This window comes from Emys orbicularis, chromosome 2 (genome assembly GCF_028017835.1).
Source record: "Emys orbicularis isolate rEmyOrb1 chromosome 2, rEmyOrb1.hap1, whole genome shotgun sequence".
In the NCBI taxonomy this organism is placed as follows: domain Eukaryota; kingdom Metazoa; phylum Chordata; order Testudines; family Emydidae; genus Emys; species Emys orbicularis.
The window spans coordinates 195,675,133-195,700,131 of NC_088684.1; the positions used below are offsets into that span (position 1 = coordinate 195,675,133).

The 24,999-nt window shown below is 38.9% G+C and overlaps 1 protein-coding gene across 1 annotated transcript in view; it reads right to left on the reverse strand.

The window, feature by feature from the left end:
- CUL1 (cullin 1) overlaps positions 1-24,999 on the reverse strand; it is an 85,383-nt gene that overhangs the window by 12,134 nt on the left and 48,250 nt on the right. Inside the window, exons 7-14 of the mRNA XM_065397955.1 lie at positions 19,385-19,548; positions 10,380-10,542; positions 6,883-7,013; positions 3,144-3,251; positions 2,948-3,054; positions 2,565-2,613; positions 2,002-2,133; positions 1,137-1,254 (exon numbers count right to left, since the gene is read on the reverse strand). Coding sequence (XP_065254027.1) covers positions 1,137-1,254; positions 2,002-2,133; positions 2,565-2,613; positions 2,948-3,054; positions 3,144-3,251; positions 6,883-7,013; positions 10,380-10,542; positions 19,385-19,548 — 972 coding nt within the window. The remainder of the gene's footprint in view (positions 1-1,136; positions 1,255-2,001; positions 2,134-2,564; positions 2,614-2,947; positions 3,055-3,143; positions 3,252-6,882; positions 7,014-10,379; positions 10,543-19,384; positions 19,549-24,999) is intronic.

Genomic DNA, 24,999 nt, shown 5'->3' on the forward strand with positions numbered 1-24,999 from the left:
GAACACAAGTGGCAAATTTATGTTTGTCAATTGCTTTTGAGACTCAGAGTGCATCTATAATGGGGGAGAAAAAACAAAATGCAACAGCGAGTCTCAAGAGTTCAGGTCAACTGACTCAGGCTTGTGGGACTAACGCTACAGGGATAAAAACAGAAGTGCAGATGCAGGGGCACCGGAAGGGGGAGGTTTGAGGTGGCCATGGCCCCATCACTTTTTACTTGCCTTAAGGACAAGCAACGGGGGCAGAAATGAGTGAGTGGGGGGCAGGGCCTCAGAGGAAAGAAGCGGAGCAGGGGATGGGGCCATGGACTGGGTGCCGTTGGGCCCCCCCACTTTTAGGGAGCTTCCAGTGCTCCTGTGTAGACGTTCTCATTCAGGTTGGAGCCCAGGCGCTGAGACCCAGCAAGGAGGTGTGGATCTCAGAGCCCGGGCTCCAGAACTAGTGGGAACATATACATTGCTATTTTTAGCCCTGTTGACCTGAGGTCTGAGACTTTTTTGTGCAGCGCAGAAAGACTCTGAGACGCAAGGCAAAGTGAATACATTATGTATTATAAAATAAAATTATATAAAACCTGAAGTAGGCCTTGCACAACATGGAACGTAATTAAGTAAAAACCAAGTGCTAACTCTATCTTGAAGCATTCCATTTCAAGAAGAAACTGAAATCAGAGACCTCTGAATCTGAAAGCAACAGGCCTAATTACTGAGCTAAAGGAGGACCTGTCGTTTTTCAGTACTATTCCTACAAGTCTCCCTGTTTAAGCAATGATTTTGGTCAAAGGAAAAAACATTTAACAAAAACACCAGGCTTCACTTTTAGCAGAGGAGGATACACTATGTTGAATCCTCTCTCTGTAACAGCTAACCCACTGTGATCTGTAAAACAAAAAGGAACCTGTTCAGATCAGGAGGCATGAGGTGCTGTTTGAAGACAGTGAACAGACCCAAAAAAAGTCTATCCAAGCTGAAGTTTTAATAACTCTAGCTTTCAGTGGCATGCTACATGAATCAAATACGTCCCTCATTCAACACTTGGTCATTTCCCCTTGTATCTCTATAATTAAGGGAAGATGTGGCTAATTTAACAATAACTCAGCTTTTAAGAGAAAGGTTATATTAAATTTAATACTTACAATCTAATGGTTCTGAATTTGTCAGGTGCTTTTTAAATTGCTCGTTCAAGTCCTTGCTTACACCAATGTCTTGGAACATCCTCTGAAGTTTAGAGGTGTACTCAAAACCACAAGCTTGCTGTAATTAAAGAGCACAGCTTTGTCTGAAAGACCATGTATTTTGACACGGGGAGAACAAACAGAACAAGAAAAGTTGGGTTTTTCTGATTGGACAAACCATTTCCTGCATGTCCAAAAATCACTCCGAAAGTTCTGAACCCATTTAGACAAGTTGTGTTATTTTAACTGCTTTTTCTGTAGCTGTTCTGCCACCAAAATGTGAGATCAACATTTTAAAAATTAAAATAAATCAGCCAGGAAACACTGTCATGAAAATTTACCAGTCTCAACATCTGGTCTACTTGCTAGCCCTTTATAACAACTATGAGAATGAAAAAGTTACTGACATTTTATTCCCCCTTCAAAAAACTGCATACAAGTAAGGTTTGGCAAGATTGTTGTAAACAGCAGCACAGTTACGCAAAAAAATTATGAACTCAGCTGTATTGATTAATGATTATTTCACTTATCGCCGATGTCAAATTGCAACACACAAAAAATCAACTGTTCTTAAGGTAGCATTCAGGGTTATTGAAAAAAAGTGGCAGATTGGGGAGCTGATTCAGCAGTTGTTTGCTTCGATAGCAGGCCTGCTTAAAGATCTCATTCCAAAGCAAGACATACTGACTGCAAATCCAAGGGGTCAAAAGACTTGTGAAATTTAAGTTTTGTATTTTTCTGATCAAATATTAAAAAGTGCATATATGCATTGTGTGTGGAAAGTAACAGTGCCTCCCTAGCCAGTGCTAAGAAAGGGAAGACTTACCTTGAGTTTAGAGATCATGCTTGCTTCAGCATCATCACTAGCACTGTTCTGGTGTACCAGTCTCTTTGCCAGCATTTTAGCATAGAATTTTTGAAACACATCTTTGTCTTCAATGTACTTGAATACAACCATCTGGAAAAGCCAAAAAACCTTTTTACAAAAGGAACACACCTGAAAATTTGTATCAAATCCAATTTTTAACTTCATTAACAGTGTCATACATTTTAATGTCATAATTATTTTTGAAATGTAAATGCAGTCTTTTTTTACATGTTAACCTTTGAAATAGTTCAGAAGAGATCAAGTGGTTTTACACCATAATACACATTAAAGAGAATGTCGATTCTGTTCAGCTTTCTGAGGTATACTATTGATTGAATTAAGTCTTTTTTTGAAAAAGACTTTTGGCATTTTTAAAAAATATGTTACCAAAAGCTTTAAGCAATGAAACACACAGAATAAAAGTGTTGACTGCACATGACCTGCAACCTCCTGTGATGACCTTAAAATTATTATGAAATTTAAAAGTTTATGTAGAAGAAAACTCTATTTAAGAATCTTACCACTTGATTGAGTGTATCTTCTAGCTCTGCTTCTTCTGGATTCTTTGAGCTGCAGTCAAAGAAGTGCATTACTGAGCACATTTATTATTCATAACGTATGAATACCGTTACATTCTAGACTCATGACTTGTGAACTGAAACTTAAGTCCAATATGGGATTTTCTTTGGAAAACAACGTTTTTCGAACATGTTCCTATTCAACTTTTTATATAGACTTTTCAAGCAATTATTACTGCATTATCTTGAATTAAGTGTTTAACAACGTAAATATATTTCTATAGATGCAATGTGTAATTTCACTTCACAACTATGATAATTGTAATGTTTTAAACAAACAAAAAACCACTAGAAAACTAATTTTTAACTTTCCCTGTAAGACATACCTTTTCTTTAGCAAGGAGTCACAATATCGTGCCAGCAACTCTGGAGATTTACTGGATGACTGAGCCATTTTTGTCACTGCATTATTATTTATAAATCGACCACAAGCCTGCAAATTACACAAGGAAGTCAAAGTTTTGGAAATCCCCCTAAATCAGAGAGATCTAATGGTTACCACAGACATTAAACATACATTACCTTATCTAGTGCAGCCACAAAGCCAGCATCATTGTTGAAGGCAGACATGACTAGAGCATTATATTTCTTATGGACATCCAACACTGTCTGTACATACATTTTTGGATCCTGAAAGAAAACACAGCCTGTTTCTTGCAATGAAACTTGTTCAACTTTCTGCAAGTTTCTCCAAACATTGCAGTTGACCAATGTCTTCTTAAGCAGGTTTATAGAGTGAAAGTTTACACACCAAACAAAAACAAAACAAAACAAAAAAACAAAAAAAAGGGGGGGGGGGGTTAGAAGTATTTTTTTAAAAATAGAAATAGGTTCTAGACTATTAAGAGCATTCAAATGACGAGGAAAACTTATTCTAGTCATTACTATTGTAACAGATATGTAACTTGCTCAGAGTTGATTTATATATACTTGGGCATGCTGAATGTACAACGAGCACGGCTGCTGCATAAAGTATAAAGGGAAAAGCAATGATCTCTTCAACCCCGTGCTATGCAAGTGTCCAACAAGGACATGTTTTGAAGACATAAGTTTAATTAAAACCAGACCTAATAGTTTGTTGTTCAATCAACCACAACACGGCAATTTCTAGAAGAAACCATGCAATTAGTTTTTCCAATAATAAGAACTTACTTTTGAATACTTTACTAGAATGCAAATTATCATTCAAATTCCCAACAAAGTAAGCCAAGATAGAAGCTAACAAAAAATGTTCCCCCTTGAACAATTACAAATACTGCAAGAAGGTTCAGAATCAAGATAGTAAGAAACATTTAAGGCAAGAATCTCAGGAGCACATGCAAGACAAAAATTGAGTCTCCTGATCACAACATGACATATCTGAAGATGCTAAATGTCACAAGAGTACTGATGAGGTAAGGAAAGAAAAGTAGCTGTATGTAGGTGTCGGGAGAAGTATGTTCAGGGAAGTAGGCATGATGGTTCCCAAGGGAATGCAATGGAGCTGGTGGCTCTTAGGAGGATAGGGAGACAGGTGCAAGGAATTTGTGGAGGGAAAGCAGCAGAGAGGAGGAATGCAATGGTTTTTTCACTTTATCACCTGCTAGAAAGTCAACCACTTTGCTTAAAACACACAACTCTTTAGCTGTAGCTTCCAGAATCCTCATGTAACTTGAAGCCATCAGTTTATTTTTTTAAGAGGTCATTTTGAAAACCAGATATGATTTTGCTTTTGAAGTCAGAGCTCAGTTTTGTTTTGGTTTTTTTCTTTTCATTAAGAGACTATACTCTGCTCTCCCTAACCTCCCTTTCCTCTCCATAAAATTAAAATGCCTTCAAGTATATGAAAAATAGTACATCTGATGACCTGCAATGCGTGTGTTTAAAGTAAGGCCGTCGATTAATCGCAATTAACTCACGCGATTAACTAAAAAAAATTAATCGCGATTAATCGCAGTTTTAATCGCACCATTAAACAATAGAATACCAATTGAAATTTATTAAGTATTTTGGATATTTTTCTACATTTTCATGTCTACATTGTATTCTGTGTTGTAATTGAAATTAAAGTGTATATTTTTATTACAAATATTTGCACTGTAAAAATTATAAAAAGTAGTATTTTTCTATTCACCTCATACAAGTACTGTAGTGCAATCTCTGTCGTGAAAGTGCAATTTACAAATGCAGATTTTTTTGTTGTTGTTACTTAACTGCACTCAAAACCAAACAAAACAATGTAAAACTTCAGAGCCTACAAGTCCATTCAGTCCTACTTCTTGTATCGCTAGGACAAACAAATTTGCTTATATTTACAGGAGATAATGATGTCCTCTTCTTATTTACAATGTCACCAGAAAGTGAGAACAGGCAATTGCATGGCACTTTTGTAGCTGGCATTTCGAGGTATTTACGTGCCAGATATGCTGAACATTCATATCCCCCTTCATGCTTCGGCCACCATTCCAAAGGACATGCTTCCATGCTGATGACGCTCGTTAAAAAAATAATGCGTTAATTACATTTGTGACTGAACTCCTTGGGGGAGAGCTGTATGTCCCCTGCTCTGTTTTATCAGTACATGTTGTTTTAAGAACAATTTCACTGCAGATTTGACAAAACGCAAAGAAGGTACCAATGTGAGATTTCTAAAGACAGCTACAGCACTCGACCCAAGATTTAAGAATTTGAAGTGCCTTCCAAAATCTGAGAGGGATGAGGTATGGAACATGATTTCAGAAGTTTTAAAAGAGCAACACTCTGATGGGGAAACTACAGAACCCGAACCACCAAAAAAGAAAGTCAGCCTTCTGCTGGTGGCATTTGACTCAGATGATGAAAACGGACATGCGTTGGTGCACACGGCTTTGGATTGTTATCGAGCAGAACCCTTCATCAGCATGGACGCATGTCCCCTGGAATGGTGGTTGAAGCATGACGGGACATATGAATCTTTAGCACATCTGGCACGTAAATATCTTGCGATGCTGGCTAAAACGGTGCCATGTTCTCACTTTCATGTGACATTGTAAACAAGAAGAGGGCAGCATTATCTCCTGCAAATGTAAACAAACTTGTTTGTCTGAGCGATTTGCTGAACAAGAAGTAGGACTGAGTGGACTTGCAGACTCTAAAATTTTACATTGTTTTATTTTTGAATGCAGGTTTTTTTGGTACATAATTCTACATTTGTAAGTTCAACTTTCATGATAAAGAGATTGCACTACAGTACTTGTATTAGGTGAATTGAAATCCCTTTTTTTTTTTTTTTTTTTTTACAGTGCAAACACTTGTAATAAAAAATATATAGTCAACACTGTACACTTTGTATTCTATGTTGAAATTGAAATCAATATATTTGAAAATGTAGAAAACATCAAAAAATATTTAAATAAATGGTATTCTATTGATAACAGTGCAATTAATCTTTTTAATCATGCGATTAATCGAGATTAATTTTTTTAGTCGCTTGACAGCCCTAGTTTAAAGTTATTTAAATACTATTTGGTGAAGCAATCTCAACCTCTGTGGATTGAAGTCAGGTGCCTCATTACATGATTTCTGTACAATTCCAATTATGATTAATCAGCACTACTTTCTTTATTAAGAAGATTGCACTAGTAAATTGTTGTAGATGGAGGATATGAGAGAGACAGATGGGCAAGGCAATATATTCTAATAACCAACTTCTACTGGTGGAAAGGATAAGCTTTTGCGCACTACAGACTTGAAAAGGAGCTCTGTGAAGCTGAAAAGCTTGTCACTTCCATCAACAGAAGTTGGTCAATAAAAGATATTACCTCAACCACCTTGTCTCAATTTTCTATAACCACATTCAGCATACATAATACTGTACACGTCAGGTAAAAAAGGGCAAACAAATTCATTAAAAAGCTTACAAGTCGAGAGGCACAAGTACATATGATGCTGTACAGAGTAAAGAATATGTGATCATTAGACCTAGAATGCTTCTTGAAATGGCATGTTTCATGGTTTTTGAAAGGGAGGAATTTATTGAAAGGGTTAGTTCAAGCAAATGGGTCAACATAAAAGAAGGCACAAATTGAGCAGTGGGTGAAGGGGAAAAGAAGGAGGTTGGCAAAAAAATAGCAATAATATAGTTGTACTGCAGTTATTTTATTTTCAACCTACTGTAACCATTTAGTCCCCAGCAGTTTTATTCTGAAGGAATATACACACACAGGACTATCAGAGGCATTCACCTCTCACAAAATGAGCTGTTAGCAGTCAGATACAAAACTACATCTGAAAAGATACTTGCATTTAAAGCAGCTTCTCCACATTTCTCAATAGCAGCTAGACCCTGATTATGAATGTGCGTTTCCAAGAGTTTTTTCAGCTCTCCGAGGCCATCCTGGATTCGAGATACAAGGTTATACATGCGTCCCAAGTCTGGAAAAAAAGGAAGACAATCTCTCTCATCTGTATTAACACTAGGATTTCCTTTCTCCCAACACCCCAATTCTGCATTTTTCAAGTGACCAAAGAACTGAGCCACACATTCGTCAACATATGCATACTTGCAAGTATTATCACATAACAAGCCAAACAATTTACACTAAACAATTCCAGAGTGGTGCAAAGAACTAGATGGCACTGAAGGACAAAAACTTGCTAAAATTAAAAATATTCTGATTAAACTACTTCTTACTTCTAGTACACTTACACACAAATCAAGAACAAAGATCAAGATATAAACTACAGTAAATGTTAACTTATGTCTAGTTTTCATAAAGTTTCTACATTTGAGAGGAGGTGTCATATGTCATACAACTTACTTTAAACTTTGAGTATGTAAATTAGGCCTTTTTGCATCCAAGTCTTCTACTATACATACCACTGTTTCAGCACCACCAGTAGGAACAGTGGTGGGAGTGCTAATGTAGCGTGGGCTCCAGCTGGCCACCAGCATAAGCACTGTATTCTGTAATCCTGCTCAGAGCAAGTATGGTACTTAAAACCTCAGGAACCACCTGCAGCTTTCTTTTCTTTTCTTTTAAAACATGCTAATGCTCCCACTGGTGGGAACAAAACAGCATTAGCAACCGTGGGAAATCTGAGGCAAAAAAACCAAGCGTAGACATGGCCTTGGAGTGAAACCTGAAAAAGTGAGTTATCTGCAAATTTTGTTACAGAGGAGTGCTACTGCCTCCCCAACCCCTTGTTTCAGGGGGAAACATTCAATGACTGCTAAGTTTCAGTAAATTTTATATTTTGTTTTATAAGCCCAACTAAAAAGAAAGGGATGATTGTCAAGAGCTCTACTACAAAACTCAAGGTCACAGGATGAAAAACAATGTGCTCCTCATTGTCCTCCTCTGAACAATTTATTAGAAACCTCAAATTACTGGATGTTAAATAAAATGGAGAGATAAGACAGTAGGATTGCTTGCTAATACCAAAATACAAAACACACAAAAAATGGTGCCCTTTACTGCTCCTTTATTATCATGTGGAGCAGTAGTGACTCCTATATTAACGATGGCTAACCCTTTCCATTATAACTCTATTTTCAGTTACTTATAACTTGGTGAACTTTCAGGATGATATATAAAGACTGTCTCAAACTTATTCTGAAAAAGTTTCTCTGAATAGTTTTATATATACACGTCAGGAATATCGGATCCTCAGTTCCCTCTTTTTGTTTCAGGAGCCTGGTAAAATCTTTGGAGGACCTGAACAGTAATGCTATGTGAGAATGTAACTCATGCTGTTGCTAGCCATATCCCAAAAGTAAGGGAACAATGGTTGTTGCATTAGATTGTCTATACTTGGAAGTAAATGGAAAACAAATGCAACAAGCTTGCTGAAGCTTTCATGGATTTATAAGGTAATTTTTCCTAAGTCATCTTATATCCTGTGTCCAATAAAGATAATTATTTCCTGCATTAATTCTACTGATGTGCCTAGATACCGGCTGACTAATGCACACCATGTCCTGTATTATTACTTGCATAATATGTTTAAGCAATTACACAACACTTCAAGAGTGAGTGGTCTGTAATACAGTGTGCCTAACATACCTTATATATGGAGGACCTCAAAGGCAGCATGTTTCCAGGAGATGAGCTATAAAGAATATATTACGGAGTGTAGCTATATAAAGTTTTCATTGCTGAGTTTAAGATAATCTAAAATAGTTTGCTTCAATGTTTAATGAGGTTAGATCCAATGACTTGAGACTTGACTGGGCTAGATACAGATGATTTATATTGAGCTTGAATTCCCGGTTAATGCAGCTGTTCCTAGCCATGCTGAGTCATAAGACACTGGAGCTTAAAGTGATCAAGGAACAATTATTGTCAGTTATGCAAGTGGAACCAGTTTAAGAGGAAAGGAAACTTAAAATGGTAGCTGTTTAAAAGCTGCTCAGAGATTTAGAATCATAGAGGTCGGTAAAATTAATGCACAGAGACTGGTGAGGTGGATAAAGATGCACGCTAAATGTTTTAAGAAAAGGTATTTATCACCATATGGTACATACAAGAGCTCACATGAACCATTATAAACTTAGTAATTTTTTTTAAAGTCAGTTAAAGGCTGATTAGACAAAGAATTTTTCATGATTGGGGAAGAAATTTATATTTTCAGAAGGGATTTATATTTTAAAAAGGCGTTAAGTTTCTTATTGCTCGGTATCCATATATTGCAAAATTGCTTCAATTAGGTGGGAAAGAAATGTCTGATTTACAGTGCCAGTCACTTAACAGCTATTTTGAGAGGTAACTAGTGTACACCAATTTAGCTACACTTTCAGCTAGCAACAGTTTATTTTTTTGATCAATTAACCCCACTGATTTGTCCTTTTTTTTTTTTTTTTTTTTTTTTTTTTAAATCTTAGGTATGGATATTTTTAGTACAAATAAATGGTTTCTTAGCTCTTCTTCCGCTAGTGAAGGAAGGGGATCACTGGCCTAACTTCATCGGATAACCCTTAGTACCTTTGACAAAAATAAGTAGTGTTGGCCACTCTAGTCTTCTATTACAGTTGTTTTTAGTAATTATTTCTTTTTGTTATCTCAGCTACCTCACTCAAATTTCTTCAGAACTTTCAGATTAATACCTTCCAGCTCTGGAGATTTATCGTATCATTTATTCAGTTCTATCGCTTTCTTTTTTAAATCTTTATTTCAGACAGAGCCCACCTTCATTTCCTGTAAAGCTTACCTCCAGATTGATGTAACCCCCTTCATCAACATCTACAGTTAAGAGTTCTACACAAACAAATCACTTAGCTGTCCCGGTCTTTGACTGTGTCTTCTGCAAGACACTAAATCTTGGCATTTAGCAGAGCCACTGTCTCTCCCACAGAAGTCTTATATCTATTACACTTCAAATAATTTCTCAAGAATATCCTTTGGCTATTCTCAAATTCTCTCTCTCAGCTCTTATAGTCTCCATTTTAGATTATCTAGTGAAGTTTATATTCATTTCTAGAAGCATCACTTCAGACCCATTTCCTCTAATAAAAAGGATCTCTTTTTGCCTGAATGAAAACTACTTGTACCTTATCTTGCAATCATTTCCCCCCTTTTTCTTATGCATTCCATCTGTGACTCTAACCAGTATTTTGAGAAGCCACCAAGTTGATCCTATGGATTTCATTTTATTAAAATTTCCCATTTCTCAGATTTTCAAATTTCTTTATTTACTGTTAACCCCAGCAAAGACATCAAAGTTAGCAATATTATGATCACTAGTACCATTAAGGAGCATCATCTCTGAGAAACTCCCAAACTGAAATTTGAACCAACTCACCTTCATTTTTGTCAGCATCCAATAAGTTCTGAAACTCTGTATGAAAAATCTCCAAGTGTTTTTCAATAAGTACTTGCTCGCATTTTCGTGCTAATTCATCCTGCGTGCTTTCATGGAGATAAACCTGAACTCTACGCTGTTCCTCCAAAAGACGAGCTTCTGCCTACAGAACAAAGATACACGTACTAACGTATAACAGCCGAGATAGAACAGCAGTAAAACTAATGACTACAGTGTAAACAGAGTTAAAAAAAAAAAAAAAAAAAAAAAAAAAAGTATGTTGATATAACATTATAGTTGTCTAGTTAAATACAGAGAATATAGTTCTCACAGGAAAAATAGTGTGACTCCTTTTTATTTATATGTAATATTGTGTGTTAGTGTTCATGTCATTAATTTTATATCTTAATCTGTTGAAACGGAAAAACGTCACTGAGAAAATATTTTCATCCTATGCTGCTGAACAGCAAAAGTTTTCAAAAAAAATGAGAAAGCAACCAAGGCAGAGCACCTGTAGAGTTTAAGACATCAGGCTTTCCAGTGCTCTGTTAAAAAATAAGCATGAACAGAAGGTCCTCCATACTTACACAAAAATTAACAGACAAAAATAGACAATTTTACAGTATGTGCACAACATGAATTAATTTGAGTGTTCATAAATATACAGGATTATTAAAACATTCCAAAATTCATAAACTGCACCAGCATTTATTTTGACCCATGGAGCCTTCCATATATATGTTTCTGCTGATCCAAAATCCTAACTGTCACTAGGGAAATAGTGTTTATTCCAAAATGTAAAACTGAATTTGTTTATACAGCCACCAATTTATCTCTATTTTGTTTGTAGAATGTGCTCAAGGTTCTCTTTATGATCAATCTGTAAGAACAGTATGTTAGATGATGGGACACGTGTGGCTCCCCACTGCAGATTACTGATATTTTTATTTTAAAAAATCCATCACAATAGAAGGGAAATTAGAAGACAAGTTTATTCATATTCCTAATACTTAAATGTATGGACTAAGCATGAAAGACAACATTAGAGATAAGACCACACTGAGTTTTAAACCTACACACTAGACAGACAGAAAGTCCTTGTATAAAATAAAATTTTCCAATTATGCAGACACTAGTCTTTAGCTAAACCCATTTCTATAAAAGGTATTACATACTCATCATTTCTTCTGATGACATGCATGTGGATAACAAGCTTCCACAGTTACAACAGTAAGGTCTGAAAATATTAAAAACAAAATCAAGAATTTTGGAAAGGATATAAAGCCCCATGGCTTCAGGGGAAAAGCCAATTTCAAGCCAGTGGGGATTTGGAATCAACCTTCCCTACAAGCAAATTATTCTTTAATTGCCCAATTGCAAGGTTTACTGCACCTTCTTCTGAAGCATCTGGCAGGGCCGGCTCCAGCGTTTTTGCCACCCCAAGCGGCACAAAAAAAAAAAAAAAAAAAGGCGCGATCGGCGGCAGCTCTACCGCCACCGCCGCGTTCTTCGGCGGCAATTCAGTGGCAGGTCCTATCCTCCGAGAGGGACTGAGGGACCCGCCACCGAATTGCAACCAAAGAGCCGGACGTGCCGCCCCTCTCCGTTCACTGCCCCAGACACCTGCTTGCTGCGCTGGTGCCTGGAGCCGGCCCTGGCACCTGGTACTGGCCAGTATCCAGAATATTGGACTAGAAGGACAGCTGGTTTGCTTCATGGCAATTCCTACATTTCTATGAGTCAAGAGACTCCATTGCTTATCCCCTTCTTATAGGTAGCACTGTATCAAGAAATTTATCAGTCAAAAGGGAACAGTCAACTTGAAATCTATTCATTTCCAAAAAATGAGCTCAAAATAATTTCTGATACTGCACTTGCTCAAGTCCCCCTGCCAATTTCTGTGCTTTCATAATTCTATTTTAAGAAGCATTTCACAAAGCAAGAGGAGGGAGACATACCCACAAAAACAATAATGGAAATCAGCTGATCATACAGAAGAAATAAACAAAGTTATAAAACCAGGAAAAAGTAAATATTTCTTTAACCTGTTGTAATAATCTTAGGTGTTTCAGGTAACAACAGTAGATAAAAAACCTCAGACTGAATTTGTGATTTTTAAATTTGATGGGGGTCTCTATGAATCCATCCTTTTCCTATGGCTACACAGGCCATCCCAGCTTTACTCCTCCCCATTTCCCATGGAGTGAGAGCACATTTCCTCTCAACTCAGCAAATCTATCTGCATGGCTAAATGTTCATTTGTCAACTCCAATTAAGAAACTGACTGGAACCCTCTTACATCATAAATCATATCTGAACCTCCACATGCTGAAAAGTTTGTTGACACCAATGTACTAAAGTAGTGTGGGTTTAGAAATCATTGTACGATGCCATTTATCCTCACCAAGAATTTAGCACATGGCAGTTAAGCATGAAAGCCATGTGAGTCAATCAAGTGCAAATTGCTTTTTGTGGTCTCACTTTACCAATATAGATGATTGTTTCAAGAATGATTCTGTTCCAGGCATTTATATTGCACAAATCACCAAGTATATGAGCACAAGGATCGTCTGATTAAGAAACTGAGGAAAAAATAATCTTCCTGCGATGTTGGAGTCGGAATACTCCAAGGACACTATACATACACACTGAAGAGGAAAAAGCAGGAGAAATAATCTAATACCTAATCACAACTAAACAGTTCTGATAACTTGTGTGGGTATTTCTATCTAGTGTTGCCAGAGCATAGAAAAGAATTAGTGGAGAAGAAATTTATTTCAGTGATCTAGTATCTAGCCCAACTGCATACTGGGCCACATCCCTTGGTCTGCATGTGTTGTGTGTGTTCCATCCCCCATTAGACTGGTGTCTAATGTGCAGTTTTTTTGGTTTTGTCAGCTGAATTCTTATGAGGGCTGTTCAGCTGGGATTGGGAATTTGATTTCCATGCTGGAGCGTCCTCTATGAGGAGAAATTAAGATGGTGAAGGTAGTCGTGGACCCAGAGTGTTAGAATTTGCCCTCAGACTATGATTCCCAGTGAGGCTGTGCATTTCCTTTCTAAAGATTTCCTCTGCCCTTGGAGAGCTTTCATCTCTCTCTCCAGGCTTAAAATCATCATCTTGGAGGGGAACAAGTATCCTTCTGTGTAATTTTCAGGCCTCCAAGGTTGTCTGGGATCCTGTTAAATTCTGTAAATTTGCCACTAAACCCTGGTTCTTGAAATAGTTGCAATGACCTTCTGACAGCTTTTTTGGTGTCCTGCAGTGAGGAAGCCTGGATGAACCCATCGTCTAGATTGGGAATTACTGTACTGGGATTCCTTCACTCTTCAGTGCTGTAGCTAATACTGCCTCTATTTTTATTTATGTGTGGTGTGGTGGTCTCTCTCTCTCTCTCTCTCTCTTTTTATTATTATTATTATTTAGGGAGGCCAGACAAAGCCAGGGCAATAAATCAAAAGGGAAACAGGAATCGCTGATTCAACAATTATTGGAACATGAAGACAGATGTTTATGAAGTTGACTGACACTCAGTAACTACCGCAAATCCAATGATGCTAGGATGGCTTTTAATGTATCCATTTTGAAATTTTTGTAGATCATCCATTTTAAAATCAAGGACCAAGCTACCTCCTTCCAGTCTATGAGGTATAATGAAATGGAATTGAGAGTGCTCTTGATACAACTATAACTAGGACCATGGTTCCAAAGCACATAAGCATGTTTTCATTAGAGCAGTGGTTCTCAAACTAGGGACGCCGCTTGTTCAGGGAAAGCCCCTGGCGGGCCAGGCCGGTTTGTTTACCTGCCACGTCCACAGGTTCGGCCAATCACAGCTCCCACTGGCCGCGGTTCACCACTCCAGGCCAATGGGGGCTGCAGAAAGGGCGGCCACCACGTCCCTCGGCCCGCACCGCTTCCTGCAGCCCCCATTGGCCTGGACCGGCAAACCTCGGCCAGTGGGAGCCGCGATCGGCCGAACCTGCAGACGCGGCAGGTAAACAAACCGGCCCAGCCCGCCAGGGGCTTTCCCTGAATAAGCGGCGGCCCTAGTTGGAGAACCACTGCATTAGAGTACACAAAAAGCTCTGGGAAGGAAGACAGGATCACTTTGAAGAGTGGGGGAATTTACTGAAGTCAATATAACAGCCATTATCTGAGAAAAAACAAAATCTATTTATTCTGCATACAATAAGACTGACCCAAGGAACCAGGCTGGAAATTGTCAAAGAAACTTTATCGAACTTGTTCCTAATTGTCTGAGAGAGACTTGCCAATGAAACTATCCAAGAATTTCAGTTCTTGATTGGAACAATTTTGTAGGGTCCATTACCCTAGAAGATCTAGAAAAGATAGATTTAATAATCCACTTCTATGGGAACCAGTTTGGTAAGGAAGTGATTTGATGGTTGTTTTCCTTGCGTTTTTTCAGTGTTTTCTCCAGGGCTTATGTACACCATTTAGGTGCCACTGACACTTCCAAAACCACCCCTCAGTTGGCACCTAAATCCCCATGCCACCTAAATTTCTACCAGTTGGCATTTGCAAAGCCACCAAAGCCCTGATGTTTCCCCACAGCTAATGAGTAACTTGGAGCCCTAGGTAAAATGAAGTTACTCAGGACCCCTTGTGATGAAAGATTTTGCCTCAGTTGTTCGAATTACCTTAAAAAGGAAGGTTTGCAGAAAAACCTCAGGAGGCGGTTTAAAATTGGAAAAAATATAACTTGCTTAATTGGACATAAAAGAGTAGTGGTAGTGTCAGGCCCCTTTGGGATGCTTAGACTAGTAATTAGTTTTAAGAATAAATCTTTAATTAAACTAGAAATTAATTGTAGTATAAATTAGAAAATCCAGTAATGGAGGGTGATGTACTGGAAGATTCTATTTCTAAGGCACATAGGGGTCCATTACCTATGATGTAATAATTTCACTTCCTGTGATGCAATGGTAAATTCCACTTCAGCAAAATCCCATAGAGCTACATTATAGCCCATAAGAATACATGGGGCTTCCAAACAGGAAGTAGCTAGGAGTCATCCACAGGTCAGCTGAAAACCCCCCATAGGAATATATTGTAGCCCATAGGAATACATGGGACTTCCGGTGAGGAGGAGGAGGAGGTACTAGTCACATACTGGTACACGTGACTGGGGGTAGCTTGGCACAGAGCCAGCAAAAAGCTGGAAGTTGATTGGCTGAGCCTGGGTGACCAAGTCGTATATAAGGGTGACAGCCAGCAGGCTAAACCCTGCAGTGGGATCAGGAGGAAAGAAGAGGCTGCAAGACAGTTGAAAAGATGACAACGCTTAAGCAACAGTGGCAGAAGCCTCAGCAGAACTCTGCAAAGAGAGAGCTGCCTGAAAAGCAGCTATTGCAGCAGCAGCAACCGCAGAATTCCAAGGTTGCTCCAGACAATGCCTGCTTCCATTACCCAGCCAGCCGGGGGCCACTGCAGCAGCTACCAAGTGGGCTTCCGTCTCTTCTACCTGAGGAGCTGTTTTATCTCAGGAACAGGCAGCCGCTCAACACAGGAGCTAGCAGCTAGAGACCACCGGTGACAGCAGTCAACAGCTGGCAAAGAAATAGCCACCGGCAGTCGTCGCACTCTAATTGTGACAGAGCAGAAGGACCAAAGACTGTCTCAGAGATTTTAAGAAAGCTTTTGTAAGTTTAATCCTTCTTTTATTTACTATCCAAGAATGTATTGGTTTCGTTTGTAAATAAAGCTGGCTAGCTGTGGTCTGAGTGAGATCTTCCCCTACCCATCAAGTAACCGCCCGGCCAGCGGATGTTTAGTTTAGTATTAAGTATTTGGTATTGAATGTCTAACTAATATATTATTATATGATTATTATAGTTACTGTGATGTTGCACTCCATATGTTTTATGGAAATATGCTAATGAGTGTGAATATAAATAACTGGAATATGCTTAATGCAAAAGGTCTCTTGTAAGGTATCCTTACAAAACTTATGATCTACTGAGTGTGTTCGTCCTATTTGTATGAATGTATCATTCTTGTATCTGAAGCTAGAAATATGAAGTATTACTCTGAAGTCCTATTGTAACTATGCAAAGTGTGGGCCATTAATGGTGGCTTGGAATCTTGATGGCTCCCATTAACTAGGATAATTGGTTGTAAATGGCTCTGTTTACTTGTAAGCCTTCCTGTATATGTGTGTGCCAGCCATGGGTAATGAAGTCTCACAGGACATGTGAATATGTCACATGATATTGGAATCCATCGTAAACCTGGTGCTTTTCCATTTAGAAGGAAGGGTGGGAACCCAGAGAGAGACAAAGGATTCCCGCCTTGTGCCAAAGATATAAAAGGGGGTGGAACAAAACAAAGGGGGTGGCCAGTCATGAGAAAATTCCTAATTACCACCTGAGCTGGAATTAACAAGAACTGTACCAGGGAAAAGGATTGGGCCCAGACTAAGAAGTCTAGTCTGTGAAAGAAGCTTATTGGAACATCTCTGAGGGTGAAATTTACCTGTATAGAGTTTCTTAAATGTATCAGGCTTAGACTTGCGTGTTTTGATTTATTTTGCTTGGTAACTTACTTTGTTCTGTCTGTTATTACTTGAAACCACTTAAATCCTACTTTTTATACTTAATAAAATCACTTTTGTTTATTGATAAACCCAGAGTATGTATTAATACCTGGGGGAGCAAACAGCTGTGCATCTCTCTCTATCAGTGTTATAGAGGGCGGACAATTTATGAGTTTACCCTGTATAAGCTTTATACAGAGTAAAACGGATTTATTTGGGGTTTGGATCCCATTGAGAGCTGCGTGTCTGGGTGCTGGAAACAGGAGTACTTGCTGAGCTGTTTTCATTTAAGTCTGCAGCTTTGGGGGCATGGTTCAGACTCGGGGTCTGTGTTGCAGCAGGCTAGTGTGTCTGGCTCAGTAAGACAGGGTTCTGGAGTCCCAAGCCATCAAAGAAAACAGGTTCAGAGGTAGTTTTAGCACATCAGGTGACAGTCCCAAGGGGGTCTCTGTGACCGAACCTGTCACAGTTATGTTATAGAGTATTAAGTGAATGATTGTATTGTTATTGTATTGTAGTGCCATTCATTCTTTTAACTATAATCCTTATATCTATCTCTATTCTTCTACTGTAACCACTCACATCTAAATAAAATATCTTTGTTTTCAAAAATTTACTGCAGATTATCTATTCTTGATCGGAGGGCTGTATCCATGTCCTTTCAAGGGAAAGCAATCTAGCTGTGGCTTTCCCTGGCAATTCCTTTAGGGCAGGCCACAACCTTGGTTACCGGTTTAGATAAAGTAAGAATTGAGATTTTAAATCAAAAGCAGTGTTTTTAGGCAACATCACTGGTATAGGATAATCTAATCAAATCTTCCAGTAACAGCCTAGGGCATTCTCAAACTAGGCAGGGGAACACCTATCTCACCAGTGGGGCTCAGTCCCGCAGGCAGGCTCTGAGCAGACCTAAGACCTAATACCTGTCAGACCTTGAAGCAGAAGGTCCAGATGCAGGCCACGGAGCAGATAGCTGGGCAGCCTAGTGCCTACACAAGACAGCCAGAGGCACACAGAATGTGGAGCAAGCATGATACAAGTATCGAGCAGGAGACCAAGAGACAGTTTTGGCTGCTAGGCACAGGCTACCTAAGTGGCTAACCTGGCTTAGATGCCTAACTCCAGGAGAGGCTTTGCAGCTGAGGATCCTGAGCAGAGGGAGGTGCCTATCTGTGGCCCATTAGCCAGGTGCACCTGGTCAGCTGCTAGGCACCTAAGCCCTTCTCCTCAGCTTCACTCTGGCTAAGTTAGGTGGCTCACAGCTCAGCTTGCTGACTTCTGAGGATCCCTTACCTAGGTGCATAAATCTCCGTTTGCATTGTATAGAGACTCTAGGCACCTACCTCAAGACTGATGATCCCCCTAAGCAACAAGAAGTTAGGGATAGCAACAATGAGCAGATCAAGACCTAAGAACCTTTGAGGATCTGGACCTTTGTCTCTTAAAAAGAAAGGCAAGTTTTGGTGGAGATCGCTTCAATTCTAAACCAAGCAATGATTTTAGAATGCAATATTCAGCCCTCTTCCTGTTTGCACTCACATTTCATCCTCCACACATGAGCCTCAATCATTTTGGGAGTCCCTATGGATTTCAGCTGCAGGCAGGACAAAGGATTTGAGCGAACCAAGTCACAACAAAGTGGTCACCAGATTCAGGGCACATTAATATCTGCCATTTCAATGCGTATATCAGCTAATAGGCTGCACAATTACTCTTTGAAGCTTGGCAGAATAAAAAGTGCTTGAAAGAGTGCAGATGATAGGCATCAATTAAAGCAAAAATGCAAAAGCCACAAAGAACGTCACTGACTTGCCTTAATGTCAAAAGAGGAGACAATATATTGTCAGCAGCAATATACTTGAGCCATTGGGGAAGCGGCATCTGAAATATCTTCACACTGCAAACCAAGCAAAAAAGACCTCTCCTTCCCATGCTGGAATAACAAATGCTCTCCAAGAGAATTCTGCTGAACTTTCCCTAAAACCTGCTTCTCAATGAAAAGGGGACTTTGCCTGGCCAATGAAGGTAAGGCCTAATAGTGCAGGCCTTTCGGTACTGTTTATGAGGCCAGCTGCCAGTGCTGGAACCGAACCCATGAGCCTGTAGACCCTGAGACATAGTTAGTAGCTTTGTCACTGGAAAATGTGACAGGCCTTTGATGTATCTGAATTTATTCCATCACCTCTTTTGCTTTGCCCATTAAGGAGAGGTTCAAATCACTGTAAATACATTGAAGAGGGAGGAATTTCAAACCAGCTAAGAGCAACAAAGATAGGAATAAGAACATCTCTGTCCAAATGGCACTGGAAAGACAGCAAATAGTTTTTACTTTACTACAATAATTAGCATCTTAAGAACTCAAATATCTACATTAGTGCTTACCTCTAATGGACAGCCGGATCCAGGAAATAAGCACTGAACTCCAGCTACTTAATAATAGCTCACCTTTTTCATGTATTCTGTGACTGGGTTCTGTTGCAAGAATTCAGTACTTTCTCTTGTATAAAACCTCTCTGTGTCAGCGAGAAACTGAGATTCAAAAGACTCTTTATAGACAGTTAGTGTGGGTCCCTTTGCAAATGCATCATCTTCATTCAGTCCCAGTTCCACTAAAAAACAAAGTACACAATGATTAATTTATCCTCTGTTAAATGATCTACTGTACACTGAGTGTTTAGTTCTCTATGCAATTAATTATAAATCCCAGAAGTGCATCCTTAATTCTAAACCAATAATGTGCACCGAGAGACGCCCCAATTAATCAGGAATCTATTCTGTATAAAAAAATTTAATTCAAACAACTTCATTAAGGATAGATGAAATTGTGGTTGACAATGTGTGCTTACAGTTTTCATCTAACTAAAAATTCAAATAAATTGATTTTCACAACTTGACCTTTGGAACAAAGGTATTCCTTTAGCCTCTTGCTCATCTTCCTTGAGACAGGTATATATTTCAACTAGTGAATAAAGTGGTCTTTATTTAATTAATCATTTGAATGATAGCATTTAAGAGCCCCAGGCTATGTCTACACTACAGCTGGGATCGACGCTCTGAGATCGATCCACCAGCGGTCGATTTAGCGGGTCTAGTCAAGACCCCCCAAATTGACAGCAGATTGCTCTCCAGTCGACCCCTGTACTCTACCCCTGACGAGAAGAGTGAGGTAAGTTGACGGGAAAGTTTCTCCCGTCGACTCCCCGTGGTGTAGACCCCGCGGTAACTCAACCTAAGGTACATCGACTTCAGCCACATTATTCACGTAGCTGGAGTTGCGTAGCGTAGGTCGACTTACGGCGGTAATGTAGACATAGCCCCAGTCATGAAACAGGATCCCACTGTACTAGGTGCTATGCAAAAAGAGAACAAGAAAACAGTTCCTGAAAATTGATAGTTACTTCACACAAACCTGAACTTCAGCTGAGTTCAAAAGTCTGACAAATCCACTATATAAGGAAAATCAGAACTGTAAGTAAAAAGATGTCCTTAACCTATCCCAATGTATGAAAATACTGTGACATGCAGTTATCAGGAATGTAAACAGAACAGGATCATCACACTCTCTTATGCCACTTCACATTTTCTAAGTCAATTAATTGTGAGAACCCCATAAAGAGTGCAGCCTTGAAAAAATGTGTTTTCCTAGAGAAGCTGGCAAAGGCAGCAATATAAAAATTAGCCAGGACTGTATGCCTTGGTCAGCTTCAAGCTGCTGATTGTACTACAGGAACACTTCCCTCCTCTGAGGAGTTTGAAAGAAAATGGGAATTACCTGATCATAAAGAGTTGGGGGGAAAACACATAAACCAAAGGCTGTGGGAGAAAAATGTGTGTGAACTGGGAGATTTGGGGGGGGAAGGGGAGGAAAGAAGAAATATATGAAAAGATGCACATAAGCAAAAGGGTAAGAAGAAATAAACTTTGGGGTGGGGGTGGGGCCGGGGACAAGAGAGAAATAAATAGATGCTTCTATGTTAACTAAAGCCAAAGGAAAAGGAAAAACCCCACCACCTCATAATAAGTAAAGTTTTCCTTTTCCCCTTCCATTTTGAAAATATGCATTTGAGAAGGCAACAGTGAGAGAAGACAAAAGTAAGAAACCAAATCTATATTTGAATGATCTCCTAATTTTAATATTAAGCACAATGACAAATTTTCCAGCAATGTGTAGGGAAATGAGCCACTCAACTCCCACTAACGCTAAATACACCCTTTCTTAAATTCTTAAGACAGCAATGATGTTCTAGGTTCTTGGTTATTCTACAAAGAAATCCCACTATATATTTTTCTGTAAAGAAGGCATCTGGGAACATTATAGTTCTTCCAAATGTTTACCCAATATTAAATCATAAAAGAGAATTGCTAACTTTTTCTATAGGTTGTTCATAATGTCAGAGTAAAAGATTAATGCCCTGATCCTACAAGCTGCTTCACCTGGGCAGAGACATTGACTTATTCAATAGCCTCTGCATGGGCAGCAGAAAGCAGCTCATGGAATCAGGGCCTAAATAATTTTTTAAGATAAAAAGCCAACATCAGACCCTTATAGTTTGTAGATATTGAAATGTATGGGCTTTTGAGTTTAGTCACTGAACAGATAATTAGAAAAAGATGATGTATTTAGCCCATTATTTCTGACAAATTATGTGTATTATATTAGAATATGTATGTATGCGCATTATATACACATACATGGTTCAGAATTTATTAGTAGTTGCAATTTATTTTATAAAAATAATGAAGTCATAATAATACAGAAGAACTCACTCCAGTGTACTACTATTAAATTTGCTGAAATACAGAAAGAGACTACTCTTTTTTGGCAATTTAGCAAGAGTGAGGATGAGCAATGTTTGACAATTATGAAATACACTGCAAGGAGGATTGTGAAATTCGCATTATATAATGACATGCAAAGCACCAGATGCTTCATGGAAAAATTTCTGAAAAATCTTTGGAAATATTGAGGGGGGAAAAAAATCCCCAAACATCTAGGATTAGTACTAAAACCAGCCTAGACAACCCAGTTTTATCTTCAAAACCAAGTTCCAGGGCAGAAAACCCAGGAAGAACTGAAACAAGGCAGGCAAAAGATCCAGGGACTTTTAACAGAATTAGTATTTCTTACCAAAGCACAATTTAGACCTTCATAAAAGATCTATGGTTATAGCACTTATAACCAGAATATTTAAAACACTGACAGAGAAAACTAAAACAGACGAGAAGTGCAATTAATTTTCTCATAATAGTGAATCCAGTGAGACAGGTGTACAATTTGTTTGCATTGTGTGTTAAGGAAAACAGTACTTTAAAATTGGTTAAGCTCTATTCTTTAAAAGTGTTAAGGAACCACTATTTGGAGTATATACTAAAAGAAGGGGTTTGAAAAGAATAAGCTCTTTGTGGAATTTTTTGCATATTCTTGACAGCCATTACAGTAATTTAATATGGGTTTACAAAGAGAAATTTTTAATGTTTAACATGTAAATGAAGTTTAATACTTTAAAACAGTAGTTCTCAACCAGGGGTATGCGTACCTCTGGGGGTACGCAGAGGTCTTCCAGGGAGTACATCAATTCATCTAGATATTTGCCTAGTTTTACAACAGGCTATATAAAAAGCACTAGCAAAGTCAGTACAAACTAAAATTTCATACAGACAATGACTTGTTTATACTGCTATAGATACTATACACTGAAATGCAAGTACAATATTTATATTCCAATTGATTTATTTTAAAATTATGTAGTAAAAATTAGAAAGTAAGCATTTTTTCAGTAACAATGTGCGGTGACACTTTTGTATTTTTAGGTCTGACTTTGTAAGCAAGTAGTTTTTAGGCGAAGTGAAACCTGGGGGTATGCAAAACAAATTAGACTCCTGAAAGGAGTACAGTAGTCTGGAAAGGTTGAGAGCCACCGCTTTAAAAACCATGTAAGGTATTTTTATTGTGCATTTGAAATATAAGTCAGTTGCATGGGGAACACTGAAATTTAGCTTTTTAAGCAGAAATTACTATAAATAATTAATGATTATGGAAACTGTATGACATTATGGTTTCCACAGTGAGTATCACAGAAACTAGCTCAAATGCCAACTTTCACATTATTCATGTCAAAAAGGAATTTTCTTTTAAAAACTTACAGATTGTTTGGATAAATAAATTAGGCACACACACAAATTAACATTCATTCACTCCCCTGTAGGACACAATATCAGATTTTAATGCAAATGAAAAAAAAAATCCATGTTTGTGTTGCAGCTCATATTTTTGTTCCAAAACAACATTTTTGTTGCAACTACAGCACAGTCTTCTTAAATAATTTCTTGGTAACAATGAAACGGAGATTACTACTTTTAACTGGCAGTTCTTTGAGGTGTGTGGTCCATATCAGTATTCCACACATGCAATACCATGTTTACCACATGCCTGAGTGCAGAATTTTTTGCAAGCAGTGCCTGTTGTCCCGCACACGAGCTGTAGCTCTTCTCATGCTCCAAAACAGAAAGCGGAAAAGGTTGTGTGGGCCGACATCACTCCAGTTTCCAATTCTTACTGTAGTTCAAACATTCTGCAGCACAGAGGACGGAGGGTGGGTAGTAGAGCACACATCTTGAAGAACCTCCAGTTACAGTAAGTAACCTCCATTTCTTCTGTCAAGAAATGGTCCATGTGTGTATTCCACATGTGGGAGATTAACAAGCAGTAGTAGATGGGGTGGGTAAAAGGACACAGAAGTGTAGTTGACTGTAGTACTGCTGCCCTCACAGCTGTATCCACAGTTATTGACTGGACCAGAACATAATGTCTCGTGAAGGTATACAAAGACCTCCAAAAAGCTGCCCTACATATCTCTAGGAAGGCTATATCTCTCAGCAATGCAGCTGAAGTAGCTTCACCGCCCCTCTGGAGAGGGAATATAAACTAGTTGGTAAGAAAGGGTAATACAACCTGAGATTCATTTTGAAAGTCTCTGCCTTGATATAGTTTGACCTTGATCTCTCTGCTATGGAAATAAATAGTTAAGGTATCTTTCTAACATCCTTCATTCTTTGCAAATAAAAAGCTAAAGTCCTTCAGATATCTACAGAATACCATCTCTCTTCATCTGAAGCAAGTGGATTACCTGATTCTCATGAAACTTGGAAACTACTTTAGGAAAGAATCTAGGGTGAGGTCGTAACAAGACCTTTTCTCTATAGAAAGAATTATAATGGTTGGTGCACCAGGAGCGCTCCGAGCTCACTGACTCTTCTGGCTGACATCATGGCTATTAGGAAGGCCATCTTCATGGAGTGAAGCCATGGAAGATGGAGATGGGCCACAGAGCTGTGAATGGAGATGGGCCACAGAGCGTGTGTCTAGAGGCTCAAAGCGGGGGTTAGTGAGTGACAATAAAACAAAACTGAAGTCCCACTGATGTGTAAACTTCACTAATGGTTGAAAGGATTTAAGAATCCCCTTCAGAAATCTAGTTGTGACAGGATGAGTGAATATTGTACCGTTGTCCACTGGAGGATGGAAAGTGATGACCACTGCTAAATACACTTGCAGAGAATTGAGCACAAGACCTGAAGACTTAAGTATAAGCAGATACTCTAAGACAGAAGGGATCCAGCAGATTCTGGAGACGAGATTCTTTGTGAGCCCAAAAGAAGAAATTCTTCCATTTTCCTGAGTAACAGCTTTTCTGCTTTGGTTAAGGATGTATTGCAACCCTTTAGAACAGTGCTTCTCAAAGCTGGTCCGCCACTTGTTCAGGGAAAGTCCCTGGCGGTCCGGGCCGGTTTGTTTGCCTGCCGCATCCGCAGGTTCGGCTGATCGCGGCTCCCACTGGCTGCGGTTCGCCACTCCAGGCCAATGGGGGCTGCGGGAAGCGGCGCAGGCCGAGGGATGTGCTGGCCGCACTTCCCGCAACCCCCATTGGCCTGGAGGTTTGTGGGTTGGAGGTACCAGAAACTATCAAATAGCAACCATGAACAATCTCGAATACCATTTGTCTGTAATTAGGGGATAACTACAATTTTTTTGGCAAATTGAGTAAGGCAACCTCTGAATA